The 14,496-nt window shown below is 41.0% G+C and overlaps 1 protein-coding gene across 12 annotated transcripts in view; it reads left to right on the forward strand.

The window, feature by feature from the left end:
* The window catches only part of Ebf1 (EBF transcription factor 1), a 405,540-nt gene that overhangs the window by 372,293 nt on the left and 18,751 nt on the right, over positions 1 to 14,496 (forward strand). For all 12 annotated transcript variants that reach the window (XM_021240444.2, XM_087194903.1, XM_021240448.2 and 9 more), the window contains one exon: positions 380 to 468. In XM_021240444.2, coding sequence (XP_021096103.1) covers positions 380 to 468 — 89 coding nt within the window. The remainder of the gene's footprint in view (positions 1 to 379; positions 469 to 14,496) is intronic.

A 14,496-nucleotide genomic window follows, 5' to 3' on the forward strand; every position in this document is an offset into this window, starting at 1 on the left:
GTGCACTAGAGATTTTGTGGAAACTTTTAGTTCCTCTACTGTTTAGGGTAGATGTCCCCTTGATAGGCCCTTGTGTGTTTTGATCTGAGCTTCTGAACTAAACTGAATGAATGCTAAAACCTCACATCAAATACCATTTTACTTTCCATTTATGACCACGAACACAGAATTTGGTCACTGAACTCCCTGCATGGTAAATAGCAGAAGTAGATGGTGGAAATGCTCAGCAAAGAGATGTTTCATAGGATTGCTTGATGATCTAATTCAAGAGTACCAATTAAACTTTGCACTGCTCAGTTATTTCTGCAGCGTCCATTTTGCGAATCAGGTTCTGCTTTATTTCTTGAAAATATTCTCATTGCCTGACTTCTCATTGCAGCACTCAACGAACCCACCATCGACTATGGTTTCCAGAGATTACAAAAGGTCATTCCCAGGCATCCTGGTGACCCTGAGCGTCTGCCGAAGGTCAGAATATTTCCTTTCTGTATTATGTTTTTTGGAATGTTGGACTGAAGTGAATGGCAAAGAAAACCTGCTTTGGATAAAAGTTAGTTTATTGATAACAAGTTCATCTGTTTGTGCTTTGTGAGTTTGCTTCCATACGGCAAGAAATAATAAAAGTAGTAAGCTCTATGTGCCAGGCAATGCTGTGCTCACTTTTACATATATTATGTCATTTCACCCTCTCAGTGACTCCCTGAGGTTGGTACTATTAACTTTCCTATTTTCAGGGAGAAAAATAATGAAGCCAAGAGAGCTTAAATAATTTGCCCAAGATCACCCAGCATGCAGATCGCTAAATTGAGACTCAGACCTATACAGTTTGTCTCCAGAGTCTGAGCTAATCAATCACCACATCACGCCAGTTCCTGTGAACAAGGAGAACACCAAATTTTACCTACACAAGGATCTGTTCTTAGCCCTGTCGAAGATAGAAAGAGCTCAAAAGAAAATTTATTGGAAGATCTTGAGACTGGGCAGAAAAGACACCCTCTTTCATCCTGAGGCATCTTTGCCTATTTGGTAGATGCAACTTTTTTTTTTTTTTTTTTTTTTTGGTACCTGGGATCGAGCTCAGGTCCTTGAGCTTTCGAGGCAGGCAGCGGAACCACTGAGCTAAATCTCTGGCCCTATCTTTGCCTATTTGGAAAAGAAAGCACAAACATATAAGAAACATAACAAACATTCAGGTCAGATTTATTGTCAATGCAGAAAGAAGGAAATGGACCTGTGTTGACTATTGTGTACCTGAGGAACTTGGGCCCTGTGTGGGAGAGATTGCAAAACTCAGCTGAGCATAATAAAAACTAGTGTCTGATCATTAATAAAAATGCAACCAAAGTTTTATGAGAACTCAGCATAGACAACAGTTAGATGCTAAAGAAGTTCAAAGTACAGAATTAATTGGACTACTGTATATTGACAGCAAGATGAAATGTCATTTGTGACACAGGTGAAAATCATCAATTAAATGACTAGTTGAGAGGTCCGTTTCTTGCTGGAGTCAGTCCAGAGCTATGTCATCTCTAGGACAATGGATTCTCGCATAACATGCACAAAACAAAGCTGGTGTCCTTCCTAGCTCAGTGAACCTCCCTGAGAGATGAGGTCATTGTCAAAGCCTACCAGTGTCCTGGCTGCCTTTGCAGTTATGATAGCCACCAGTCAGATCAGGTCCTGCCAGGCACTCAACTGCCTCCCAGGCCACTGCACAGATGTGAGGGGTGGGGGACCCAGAGGTGATACCTGCCCAAAGAGAGGAAGGACCATGATAGGCACAGATGTCTCTGTCCACTACCCTGACCCCAAGGGTTTCACACTCAGCCCCAGAACAAGTGTGTGTGTCTGTGTGTGTGTGTGTGTGTGTATGGAAATCTGTTCACTTTGGTTAAAACATCTGGAAAGCTCCTCACCTGAGGAAGGAATCTTACAATGTATCAACATGTCCACATCCTTGTCTTTGAAAGGGGCCATCCCTTCCCCCTTTGACCTTGACTGATTCTTGGTGAGCAACTGGTCTCTTTGCATAGCATAGATGTTGAATGGAGAGATTTACCGTTAGGTCCCTCTGTCTGGCAAGAACATAGTTCCCACCTATTTCCTGTTGGGTACATTGGTAAAATGATGTGTATGTGTATAATGTTCAGTGCTCTACCTGTCTTAGTGGTAGAACAGAATCCTAGATTCTTGATATTGTTCCCATATGGGGAGCATCTTCACTTCATGTTTAGCATTTGATTTAGCATCCAATCTCTAGGGTCTGCTGGAGAGGTTGAAAGTGCAGACTGGAGAATGGTTGGATGGACCAGGTGGGACTCAGAGCCCAGCCACCTGCTAGTAATGCAATCTAAGTCAAACTTGGTTACCTTTCTGTGTCTCAGTTTCCTTCTCTGTCAAATGGATGGTGGCATGGCCTACCTTGTCAGGTTGTTACATTTTTAAATTAGCCCTCAACAGAGAGCAGCTATGATTATTTGCCAGTTGATTGAGAGTGGAACCCTTGCCTGTGACAGCTCTTCTACCCAATCTCTGCAGCTCAGGAAATGCTAATCCTGTGAGCAGATGAGTATCTTCTTTTTTTGTTTTTTGTTTTGTTTTTTTTTTGTACCGGGGATCGAACTTGGGTCCTTGCACTTGCACGGCAGGCGGCGAAACCACTGAGCTAAATCCCTGGCCCAGATGAGTATCTTCTGTGCCTCATTTTCTTTGACTATAAAATGGGAATAATAATCATGTTGACTCCACAGGATCATGTAAGCATCAAGAGGTAATCTTGCATGTGCGGTCAACATAGTACCTGGCCCATACTTGGCCTTCTAAAAACCTTAATGAACAATAGGAGACAAAGCTGATTATTTAGTGGTTGAGATCTGAAGAAGCTAAGCAGTATTTTTCTTATTTGTGAAGAAAGGAAACAGGGACCTAGGGTTGAGTTTTGTGTGCTTACTTTTAAAAATATTTTTACAGTTGCATGTTATGTTCAGAAATGTTGGATAAATAGCATAGACACGTGTCACTTTGTCCCTGGTGGCCTGATGGTGAAATACTCAACCCCCTTTTCCTGGGTTTAAGAAGAGTAATCAAAGACACAATGGATTTGTGTGTTAAGGAAACACTCCGCAGCTTGCATCTAGCTACTTGACCGTGCAAGGACTGTGGCCAGAGCCCACCCCAGGAAGCTCTCAGTGTGACTCAGAGCACCGTGTCTGTCCTCTTGGCTCTGAATGTTAAGGTGGAGCACGGGTTCAAGGGCAGGGTCAGGAAGTGGCGGATGGAGCCAGCACAAGGTATTCCTGTGGACTTGGGAGATTTATACTCCCACCGTCCATTGTTTGGGGGATGAAAATGGGCTCCACCTTTCTCAGAATCATGGTCAGTGTTTGTCAAACAAGAGTGTTTCCGTGAGCTGTGGACCACACACCTCAAAAAACAAACTCCACTTTATTAAACCCATGTGTTTGTGAATAGACAAAGCTAGATTCATACAACCACCCACATATCCTGTCAAATGAAACTGCTCCAAAGACCAAACAGACAGCTTTCCATAATAATATGCCTTTGTATACAGGCTTATGCGTTTTCTGAGAGCTTGGACAGGCTTTGTTTTATTGGAGCCTCACTTTTGAGAGAAGCTGGAAAAGCAGGCAGTTTTCACATTTCCCAAACAGGAGCAAGCATAATCCTGCTCTGTAAATTATTTTGTCTCTGAAAGTCACCATCAGTGATAGTTGCTGTACACACATATTTTAAATACTATAATTATGCTAACCCTAGATGTTTTTTGGTTTCCTTTTTCATATGCACATGGAGAAGGGGAGGCTAAGGGTTTTAAATCACAGATTCTGTTCTGTTTCACCAGACTTGCCTTCTGTGGATCATGGCAGGAGGGGGAGGAATGTGACTTTGGGGTCAAGGTTGGCTTTCCTTGTAATGTAGAGGTGAAGGGAGTGGGGAGTGTGGACAGCCAGAAACTCTGAGTTACTGGAGGCTCAGTGCTGCAATCCAAAAACACTGGGCAAAGCACTCTCTCAGTTCTGAAGGCCAGAGATGTTTCCATTCCTTTTCAGTGCCTCGCTTTCTTCATGAGTGGTCCATGAGCTTTAGCTCACACAAGCAGTGGGAGCACACCTTGAGCTTCACATTCCCTGTGTTAGCTGTGAACCCGGGAAGCAAGGACATGTTTACTTTGTGCCTACTGTAAGCCTAGCAGTGCTATTCAAGGCTTTTGTACAGCATGGAGGCCAAGAGAGTGGGCTCTCAAGCCAGACAGACATGGATTGTGGAAACTGGATCCACCACTTGGAGCATGCAAGTCCTCAGCCTCAGGTTTCTCCTTTGTACAGCAGCTGCCCCTTGCACTGTTGTCAGGCGTTAAGGAGATAATGTAGGCAGGGAGGTATGGCTGCATATAGGGAGACTGCAGTCAATGAGGACCACTAATTCCTGCACAGTGTGTGTCCCCCGTTCCACAGATGAGGACTCAGAGCCCCAGGGTCTGGAGATTTGCTAGGATGTTACAGCTAGCAAGTGGGAAAGCTAGGATTCCAGCTCAGGTCCTCGAGCTCAAAAGCCTCACTGGCCACCACACTGAGTTCCCACTTTTCCTTCCAACCCTGTTGGCTACCCAAATAATTCTTCCTGGAGTCTAGATTAGCTCCTCTTTCCTCTTCCTCATCAGAACCCAGCTTCTATACTGCTTAGATTCTCAGCAGCTTTCTCACCCCTCCATAGAGAGGGGCTGGCATAGGAACCTCCACAGGGCGAAGATTTTTTCCCCCCAAGAGTCAGTCCCTCTTTTAGAGAAAATAAAGCAGTTTGAGGAAAGTAACAAAGGCTGCATTTGTGTATTTTGCTTTATGGAGCTGAAAATATCTGGTAAATTGATCCAGTGGGAGTAATAAATACACATTACTTTATCTTGTTCTTCATGTCCCATACCCCTGAGCCTTGATAGAACAACACCACTTAATAGACTTAAAAAAGAGTAATTACACTCATTGGTTGTGTGATTTTTCAGTCCTCCCAGCCCTGCCTGACCTTCTAATTTAGCTCACCGTGTCTAACTAATGCATTTATATTCATCTTTTATGAAGCATGTATAGTACAGAATCCACTGTAGAGGCTTTTCCAAGCTGTCCTCCTCAGTTTCCAATCTGGTTAGTAGTAAGGAGAGCGGGAGTGATCCATCTCTATATGTTCACATGTATAGATACCACACATGCATGGCTGGGAGCACTTTTTATCCTTTATGCAACATAATAAAAAGTATTTATTACATTTTTTACTTTAAAGCTTTTATACATTCTAGCATTATTTACAGCTAAACATGCAGGCAAAAGATGTGAGTGTTTTAAAAATGATTACTGTTAATGTTTCTGCTTGTCAGAAGTGCTTAAATTTTCCTGCACTTTGTCTAAAAACTTGGTACTGTTGCCTTTTAAGAACAACACATTTAAAAGATCTTGCAAGTCAGATTTGCAAACACTGCTGACAGTTTGTGATGAATGATATTGCAAAACTTGCAAGATGTTTGTCATTTCGCACAGCCGACATATTAAGGAACGGATTAAGAAACTCGAAACCCTTATGGAAAACAATCATCCCAAACAAACCTCAGCCAAACCTTGAACCCAGAGAGCATACGAGAATCTCTCACCCGGGTTTTCTCTCCTAGCTTCCCACTCAGCCAGTGGAACCCAATTGTTCTCAGTGCATTTTCTCTCACCATATGGTCTCCTCATTACCATACACTAAGAGTCCATATGGGAAACTTGTGAAATGAACTGTATTCATTTTAACTGCCAGATGAGCAGCCTTTTGCTTTGCAAGCCTAGCTTAAGTCATCTGCTGTCTTCGTGTTGTTATGGCAACACAGCACCAATAAAAAATTCTAATCTACTGTAAGTGATCACAGTATTTTAAGTGCTTGCCTATAACTGCCCTCAAAGGAGGGGAGACAGGAGGGCTTCTATCCGTCCAAGAAGTTAAGGGCTGTTCATTCCAGCAGGTGTCAGTACAGAAGCTAGTTGTCCATGGCGGAGGGTGCGTGCCGGTGTGGCCAGCGAGAAGACGTGTACTGTCAGGGAGCTGGATTGCAGGGGAAGGGTAGTAGACAGGACAGAGAGTAGATCCTATGGGGGGGGGGGCTGAAAACACAACAAATGCCAAACACCACCGTTGCTCTGGCAGACCCACCATTCTGCTTTTGCTGTAGAGCCTGCCACGAATAAAACTCAAAGCTTGGCACAAGTGAAGCAGCAAATCTTCCTGGTAGCCTCTTTTCATTGGCATCTGAAATTCTGTTTCCATGAAGCAGCTCTTCCTGTACATGGGAATTAGTCATCTCAAACACCAGGCTAATTAATAGTACCTTAAAGTAATGGAAGTAGGCAGCAACATCCTTAAATATAAATCATTTTCACCTCCGTGGGCCACATGATATGTTGCCTCTCTGTCGCTCTATCTGTATCGAAAGTGAATGTTTATAGTCTCAGTTCATCAGTTCACATTAGCCTCATGCTGAATATTTAAACACAGAACAATTTGAACACACCATGAAGGAAGCCAGTGACTGCACTTTCATTTGGAACAGCAAGGGCTCATCTAATAATAATTTAGTAAATCAGCCATTTAGTGGCTCAGTTGTGTGCTACATTGTGCCAAGTAATATTCAGTTCAACTGTACACTTGCAAAATTGAAATTCAGACTCCAGTCACAGGCACTGTTTTTGCTCAGCAGAGAAACGAGACCCAAAATCACCCTCCCTAAAGAGCATTCGTGTTTAGTGATTTATCATAAATACAGAGCTGGGGCAAAATAAAACTGGAGTCGGCTGTATACAATGTATCCTAATTATGCTTTTATTGTTTTAGTCTTTATACAAAGACTATCAGTAATTCAAAACCTGGAGTTGCATCAGTGAAAATACAAATAAGAAATCTTTGAATAACCACATTGCCTCCTAGCAGAAAAAGGGGATGACTAAGGCTTTCTTTCAGTAAAGGATCAAGAAAAATCCTACATCACTGTCCCCCCCCGCCCCGCCACCTCACTGTCGCTCTCTCCCCCTTTCATATTCCTTTCCTTTTACCTTGTATTTTGAGACAGGGTCTTGCTAGGTTTCCTCGGATGGGCTTGAACTTGCAGTCCTCCTGCCTCAGTCTCATAGGATGCTGAGCTCACAGGCATGTGTCATCATGCCTAGATTGTTTCCTTTTTGATGTAAGGAAACTCTATTAACATTGCATGTAGAAATGAAAGTGACCTTACTCAAACAAAAACACAGAAATAAATGTAAATCTTATGCTATACTCAACTCTATGAAAAACCACTCTGATTCCAGGAAACATTTTGTCTCTGCAAACATTTTGTCTTTGCATTCTCTTGTAAAAAACTCATACTTTGGAATGCAGTCCATTTCTCCCTCCCTCCTCTATATCTGCCAGAAAAGTTACAGGCAAATTCCATTCTCCATTTTAATAATGTATTCATTATAGGGCTTTGGGAGCCCCTGCTATTTACATTGTTTTTATCTGAGGAGTTTAGCCTAGGCCTGTCCTGTGTACGTATGAAATTGTATGCAGCATCGCGTGCGTGCATGTGTGTGTGTGTGTGTGTGCGTGTGTGTGTGTATGTGTGTGTGTACCTCTGGGAAAGAGATTGTAGCTTCATTAAAAAACTCATGACAGGACTGGGGATTTAGCTCAGTGGGACTGAGCCTGCCTGGCAAGCTCAAGGTCCTGAGTTCAATACCTGGTACCAGGGGAAAAACCAAAAACAAAAACCCATGACTCCCACAAAATAATAATTCTCAGTTATTTAAACTATTTATGCTTAACTCACTTGTGGTAGATGATTCCTGTTTTTACTGTACTATACCCATTTTAGAGATGAGGAAACTGAGATTCAGAGAGGAGTAAATAGAATTTTTGACTGCACCATACTTCCTCACCATTAGTCCATTCAGAATCTTCTGTAGTGTTTTGTAAATAAGGTTATATCTCAACAGTGCTCTAGGCACACAATCTACACTGACTACAGACAGGAATATATGTAGTTTGCCCAAGTTCTCTGGAAAATAAGTAAAGATTGCCAGTAAATACTGTTGCTGGCTGTTGCTAGATAAGCACTGACTATACTCAGCTGAACCTCATGCCGGTACCAACTCTATTTTACCAGTGAGGAAGCACAGGCACACACTGGACATTGCTCACATGGGGAAGGGTATGGATCTGAGCCAAGTCCCTTGGACTTGAGGCCCAGAGCCAGTGTAGTAAGCACTGCCTCCCAGAAGGAAGAAAAGGGAATTTCAAGGAGAGGCATTTTTGCAAACTAATCGCAAAATCCCTTGGCTTGTATGGGAGGAGGAGGGAAATGGTGGCATCGACTGAGGTTAGCTCACAAATGGCTGAGCTAGACGAAAGTGGCAGCAAGAATTAAAAACATACACAGACAAATCGTGGCGATCATTCTCTTGGGCTGCAGAGTCATTGTGGTGAGGACTCCAAGACCAGTCCTCCAACAGCGGACTTCTGGGATTTGCTCGCGTTCTTTTTTAGCTCTGAACTCTTGATGAGGAGGACCCAGTTTAACCTCCTTCGTATCATAGCCCATGTGCAGGGGCCCTGAATATAATTACTCCTGAGTTTAAGAAGAAATAAGAGGAAGAACAAGAGGCAAGCTCATTTCCACCTCCCAGCCGTCAGCCTTGTCCTCTTACAGCCCAAAACCCTCAGGAGGAGCAGGGACCTTACACGGTCTGCTCACTGTTCACAGGCCTGAGTTACATTTCAGCTAAGCGTCGGAGTGAGACTTGTAAGCCCAGCAGACTTGAGTTGGTACATTTTAATCGCAGTTTTGTCAGGACCATCTGTAAAGACCTTGGGAATCATCATTTACAGAAACTCATCTAAAAGTCATATAATAACTGATGCTATTCAATAATTTAAGAATCACAAAGAAACTATATTTTCCTCCTTAAGTATGTTTAAACTGCAGTGTAGTTCTAGCAGGAACGGGTTCAAATTTAACTATAGCAGATGCCCCAAAATTTATTTTATATTTGTGTATTTATCCACACACACACATCTATATGACAAGGACATCTCTGTCTTTATTCAATAGTCTTTTTCTTTTCAAGCTAGATATTTATTCTGCCTTGCTCTAGGGAAAGAAAAGCCACAGTTAAAAGACAAAGGAAATCAGAAATAGTTAATTTTTGCCTTTTATGTGTTTCTGAAAGGCCAGGCCTTGGCTACTTAAAGGTGACTTAAAAGATTTTCAAGGATAATTTTGACTCTAGGCAGTTTTTGTTTCATGTGCTGACTTTACAACCTGCCCCTGAAAAAGGCCCCTCTGTCCAGCGCTTTCTCTTTCGGCAGAGACTTTTATCCTGATCAGAAAGTCGATTTCCAAGGCCACTCGGCAGGACCTAACCCAGAGCGCTGGTCTTAAACCAGTACAATGAATCGGAATAAGAAGAGCCGGCTGGAGGTTACCAGGTGCAGCTCTGTTCCTCTGAGCAGGTCACATCCTCAAGGGTGCAGATGCCGTTCTTCACTGTATGTGTGGCGGGAATCACCCCAGGCTCCCATTCACCAATTACGATGACACCATTTAGAAGGGAAGGCCAGGAGACCAAAGAGAGGAGGGAAAGCCATTGTCACAACTTCAAGGAATACCTGTTTTCACAATGTACACTTCACTGCTGACCCCTGAAAAGTCAAACATTTTGGCAAAATGAAGCAAGCTATAATGCTTCTTTTTTGAGATCCCCTCACAGGAAGGGGAGGCTTGGCACCTCATGGATACCAACTTAGTTATCCATCATAGTGAACTCAGCTGTCCTAGCCAGCTTTTCAGAGGTCACACGATCGAACCAGCAGCTCCTACAACTATATTATTGCTTACAGAACAATAATTGAGGTACCAGATAAAAATTACCTGGTCTAATAGGCAGTGAACAATTTTCACTCAATAAAATGATAAGCCAAATCATTCATTTTATAACACTCTGGCTAATTTATTTGTTGACCTTTTAATATCCATAGCTCTTCAGTGGTATTAACTGCAACTCAGACAAAATCTCTTGTTCATTTCACTTTCATTGATTTTTTTTTCTATTGAGGCCATAACAGCTGCTTGAAAACAACCCTTTTCTTTGCACTGTAAAAGTCGATCATGTAAGTTAGTGTCTTACTTGGATACAGCTGTGTTAGCTTACAGCCTACTTTAATTTCATATGATTCAGAAGTCTCCTACACCATGTTTTCAACAAAGGCAGGGCTTTCTGGTGTACCTCCAGCCATGCTGGATGAGGATACATAATAATATGTTTGGGAAGCTGTCATCTAATCTGAACATAAAATCAACTTTAGAATTAGAGGAGTATCCCAAGGCCCCCCTACAGTTTCTCTAGGCTAGAATGCTTTTGATACCTTAACTTACAGTAATAACAGTAAACACTTTCAAAATATTTAATTCCTTCATTTTTGAATTTGGCTGCATGTTTTGATTGTGCTTTGAATATTTTTGGAAAGACTACGGACAACAAGTGTGTAGAATGTTCTGGAGGGCAGTCAAACTTCAGCTGAATCTTCTATAATAAAATACTCTGAAGTCTTTAGAATGAAGGGTTGTAAAAAATAATTGTCACACATTTGGCATTTTATCCCTCCCTGGAAATAACCATTTGATACCTACACCTCATCTATGCTCCTCCTTTCCATTTCAATTACTCTGAAGTGGTCCTTAGCCATAATGAGAATTCCCCTTTCCACAGAAACATGTTTAATTACATCCATGCTAAGTGTGAGTGACTCTTCTCAGACATAAAGCTTCTGAGTAAAGAGTGTTTAAAGTGTGACACTGAAGTCTTCTAATGATCTGCGGTAAGCTCTATTTCGAGAAGTTCATATTACAAGAAAAATGAAAAATTTGAGGAATGTCTCAGAGGATTGGAAGCTAAACAGTACCCAAGTGTTATTTTGGTTTGTTTTACTTTTTCCCTCACTGCTCTCATTATACTGATTTTTTAGACTGCACTGTGGAATTTTCCATTTGGCTGAATAAACACAAAGGAAGTTGGGATATCAAAGTATCCTCCAAAGGAATATGTCTTGGTACAACTAGTATTTATTGGATTGTACACTGGCTGTGCAGGAAATGGGCCACAAGAAACTTGCAATCAATTTGTCAGCATTTTCCTTCCCAGTCAGTAATACCACCCAGACCTTCAGAAACGAGTGGGAAAAGAGTTGGGTTCAAAGTCCTGGGATCAGGGCGAAACCTGAACTCTGGAGTGAGGAGGGCAGGTGAAATCAGGGCTGATTTCACTGATAGATGCTTATCGTCTCTAAATCAGGAGGAATTTTACCACTCCAGTTCAGTTTCTGTTGCTGATATTCAGCTTGCTGTATTTTGGGTCTTTGGAAACCACAAAGTACATTGTGCTAAGTAGGGGTCAGGAAAATGTGCTGTGACAGAAAAGAAATGCACTTCGTTCTCAGGAATCACCTAACCCAACTTGATTCTGTGAGTTGATGGTTATAGGTGTCTTCTGCTTTCTTCTACATTCCTCAGAATATCATACCCCAGTCGGGCAAGCGTAAGGTCAAGGTCACATCATCTTCTCCAATTGTTGAAGCATCCCTGGGTCTTAATTTTATGAGAGACTTCTCAGTGTCTCAAAATCTAACTGGGATTTGAAAATTAATGTCATGTTGCTAAATGGCTTTATGAGTTGGTCTATAATGTGTGTGAGTAAAAGAAAATTCAGGCCATTTCCCCTGCTCATCTGGGTTTGAGTTTCTCAAAGTATTGAATTTGGTTTATAAATGAGCACAATATCGGTCAATTGGACAACTTCCCCTTCAGTGTGGAAGGCTAGATGTAGCCAGTGACTACGAGCACAAATGCAAAAGAGAAGATCCCAAGGTATAGTAAATAATCTTCAGAACTTATTGCCTTTAAGTAGAAGGAAAAATGAGTCAGCTGTGTCTACCTATTTGACATGATATGCCCAGTTCCCAAGGTGGCTTTCTGTGAATGTGCAAATACCTCAGTGTTTTTAAGGGCCCGAGAATACAGTTAATAAAAGGTTGATGTACATGAAGACCAACCTCATGTTGCTCACAGCCTATAACTTGAGATAATGTCTGTGCTAGACATGATTCATTATGTTAATCACAAAATTAAAGTGTAAGCACAAGCTAGCAAGAGTGAAAGAGCAAATTCATTAAAAAAGTGACATAAAAACTCACAGTGATCAAAACTTGACCTTTGGGAATTTATTATTGGATTTAAAAGTCTGCAGCCAAATGGAACACCAAATTTAAGTCTGCTTTTATAAACTGTACTGAATATATGACTGTCATTTCATCATATAAATTATCCATGCATTTCTTAAAATCAGCTATGTTATCTGAGAATAAACTCTTCAGCAAGAATTTCTCAAGGCCTATATTTTACTGATTGTGCCAGGGGTTTAAAGAAAGAGATTAAGATGTATCCACGGCCTCAAAGAGAGTCTACATTCTAGCTGTGGAGGGTGAAAAATTACATACTTGTATCAGAGCAAAATGGCCTTCATTGCATGTACTTTGTGCCATACTGGGTGGTACGGATGGTCAACACTATCTTTTTGGAAAAATGTGAGAGATTAGGAGCTGGGGTACTGGTGAAGGTAGAATATTCCTGAGAGACTAGCATACTTGTCAAGAGCTCAGGCTCTTACATCTAACATACCTGAGGTTAAATCCCTGCTCAGCCACTGATCATCTGGGTAAACTCGGGGTAAGTTATCTGGCCTTAGACTCAGTTTCCTCCTTTGCCAAATGGTAACAAGAACAGTACAATAAGAGGCTCTCAGCAAAGACTGAGTTCGTGTTTCATTTTCAGTGAAAGATAGATAGTTCTGTCTTTCATTAACACACCACTACCACTACCTTCAGTAGTACCAGGCATTTGAAGAGCAAGAGGCAGTTCACATGTGTGTTCCAGAGAAGGAACCCAGCAGAAGGAATGGCAAAAGGAATGAGGGTGTAGAGATAGGAAGGAGCCAAACCTTTTGCTTCTAGGCCAGAGAGGAGTAAGTAGACCAGAATAGAGGGCACTTATTCAGATGCAGGGGAGACTAAATAAAGAAACAGAAACAGAGAATGCAGGCAATCTTGTGTAACCCCTACAGAACCTCGTAGCTAAGTGCTACAAAGTTAAGGAGTCTTGAAAGTTGCTGGAGAATCATATCCACACGAGATAACTGGAACAGCAAGGAGCTCAAGAATTATTCACCAACTGATTGGTTTGCAACGTGGAAAGTAAGCTTGAATCTTTTCTTTGTATTTGTAGCCCAGTTAGCATTTTTATTATGAAGGTTCTGAGTCATAAGTAAAACCCACAACAATTGCATTTGAACTGTTTCTTGGAACCCTACTTCTCATTGAGTCTCCCCAGTATTTTTGTCAACTCCAAATAGACTTAGAATAACAAATCCACTTTTTCCTACAACTCCTCACTCACATAATCATCGATGGTCATTGCAAAATAGGTGAAGACAAATTTCGATTATGAGAGGAAATAGGTTGATGGAAAGTTATTTTTAAGGTCTACACATTTTCTGTTTCTTTAAGAGAGAAAATCTAAAGCTATGAGAAGAAAAAATAGTGTGACTCAGGATGTAGATTGGAGAACGAGCATTGCCTTTTTAAGGAGGACTTGGAGCTTTACAATACTAGGATTTGTCCTCATAATCTAATCCCTGAATGAGATTTTTTAAAATCCAAGGGTAGGATTATTTTAGAAGAGTCTAATCTCTACACTTGTGTTTGAAACTGCAAGCAGGGAGACATTTTAAATATTATGAAAAGAAGATAAAATCCCTCCTGACAAATCAATGCCTTGAAAAATTAACTATTAGTTCTACCAAGTGTTTTTTCTTTTCAGAATTATTAAAATTGAATATTAGAATCAAGGGATCCTTATCCTATGTTCCCTCCTAATGTCACAAAAAAATAGGACTTTAAGGAACAATTTCATGGACACAAAGCTATGTGAAATATCCAGCTCTTCTTATGGGAAATTTCTTTTTTTTCTTAACATCCCAGGTTCAATCATTTTCTAATGTGAAATTACAGATTTTTCAAATTACCATATAAAACTGCAAAAAAATTACACTTGTGACCACAGAAGAGATAGCATACACTATCAATTTGATTTTAAAAGGCATATATCTTTTATACTACCTGTCATTTTTATAATGCCTTTTACAAATTTAATCAATACATTTTAACATTCTATATACTTTAAGTGCAATATACAATAAATATTCAAGTTTCATCTTAAACACGCTTTAGCCTTTAAATTGTTAAAACTGCAGTGCCCTTTCAATCTACTTACATAATGTCATAAAATATACATTTCAAGGTAAATGAAGTCAGCTACTTCAATTTAGTCCCTCAAACTGGTAGTAAATGAGAGGTTAACACTATGGTGCC

Source organism: Heterocephalus glaber, unplaced genomic scaffold (genome assembly GCF_053883595.1).
Source record: "Heterocephalus glaber isolate CG9 unplaced genomic scaffold, H.glaber_assembly_v1.0 deba00001606, whole genome shotgun sequence".
Taxonomy (NCBI): Eukaryota; Metazoa; Chordata; class Mammalia; order Rodentia; family Bathyergidae; genus Heterocephalus; species Heterocephalus glaber.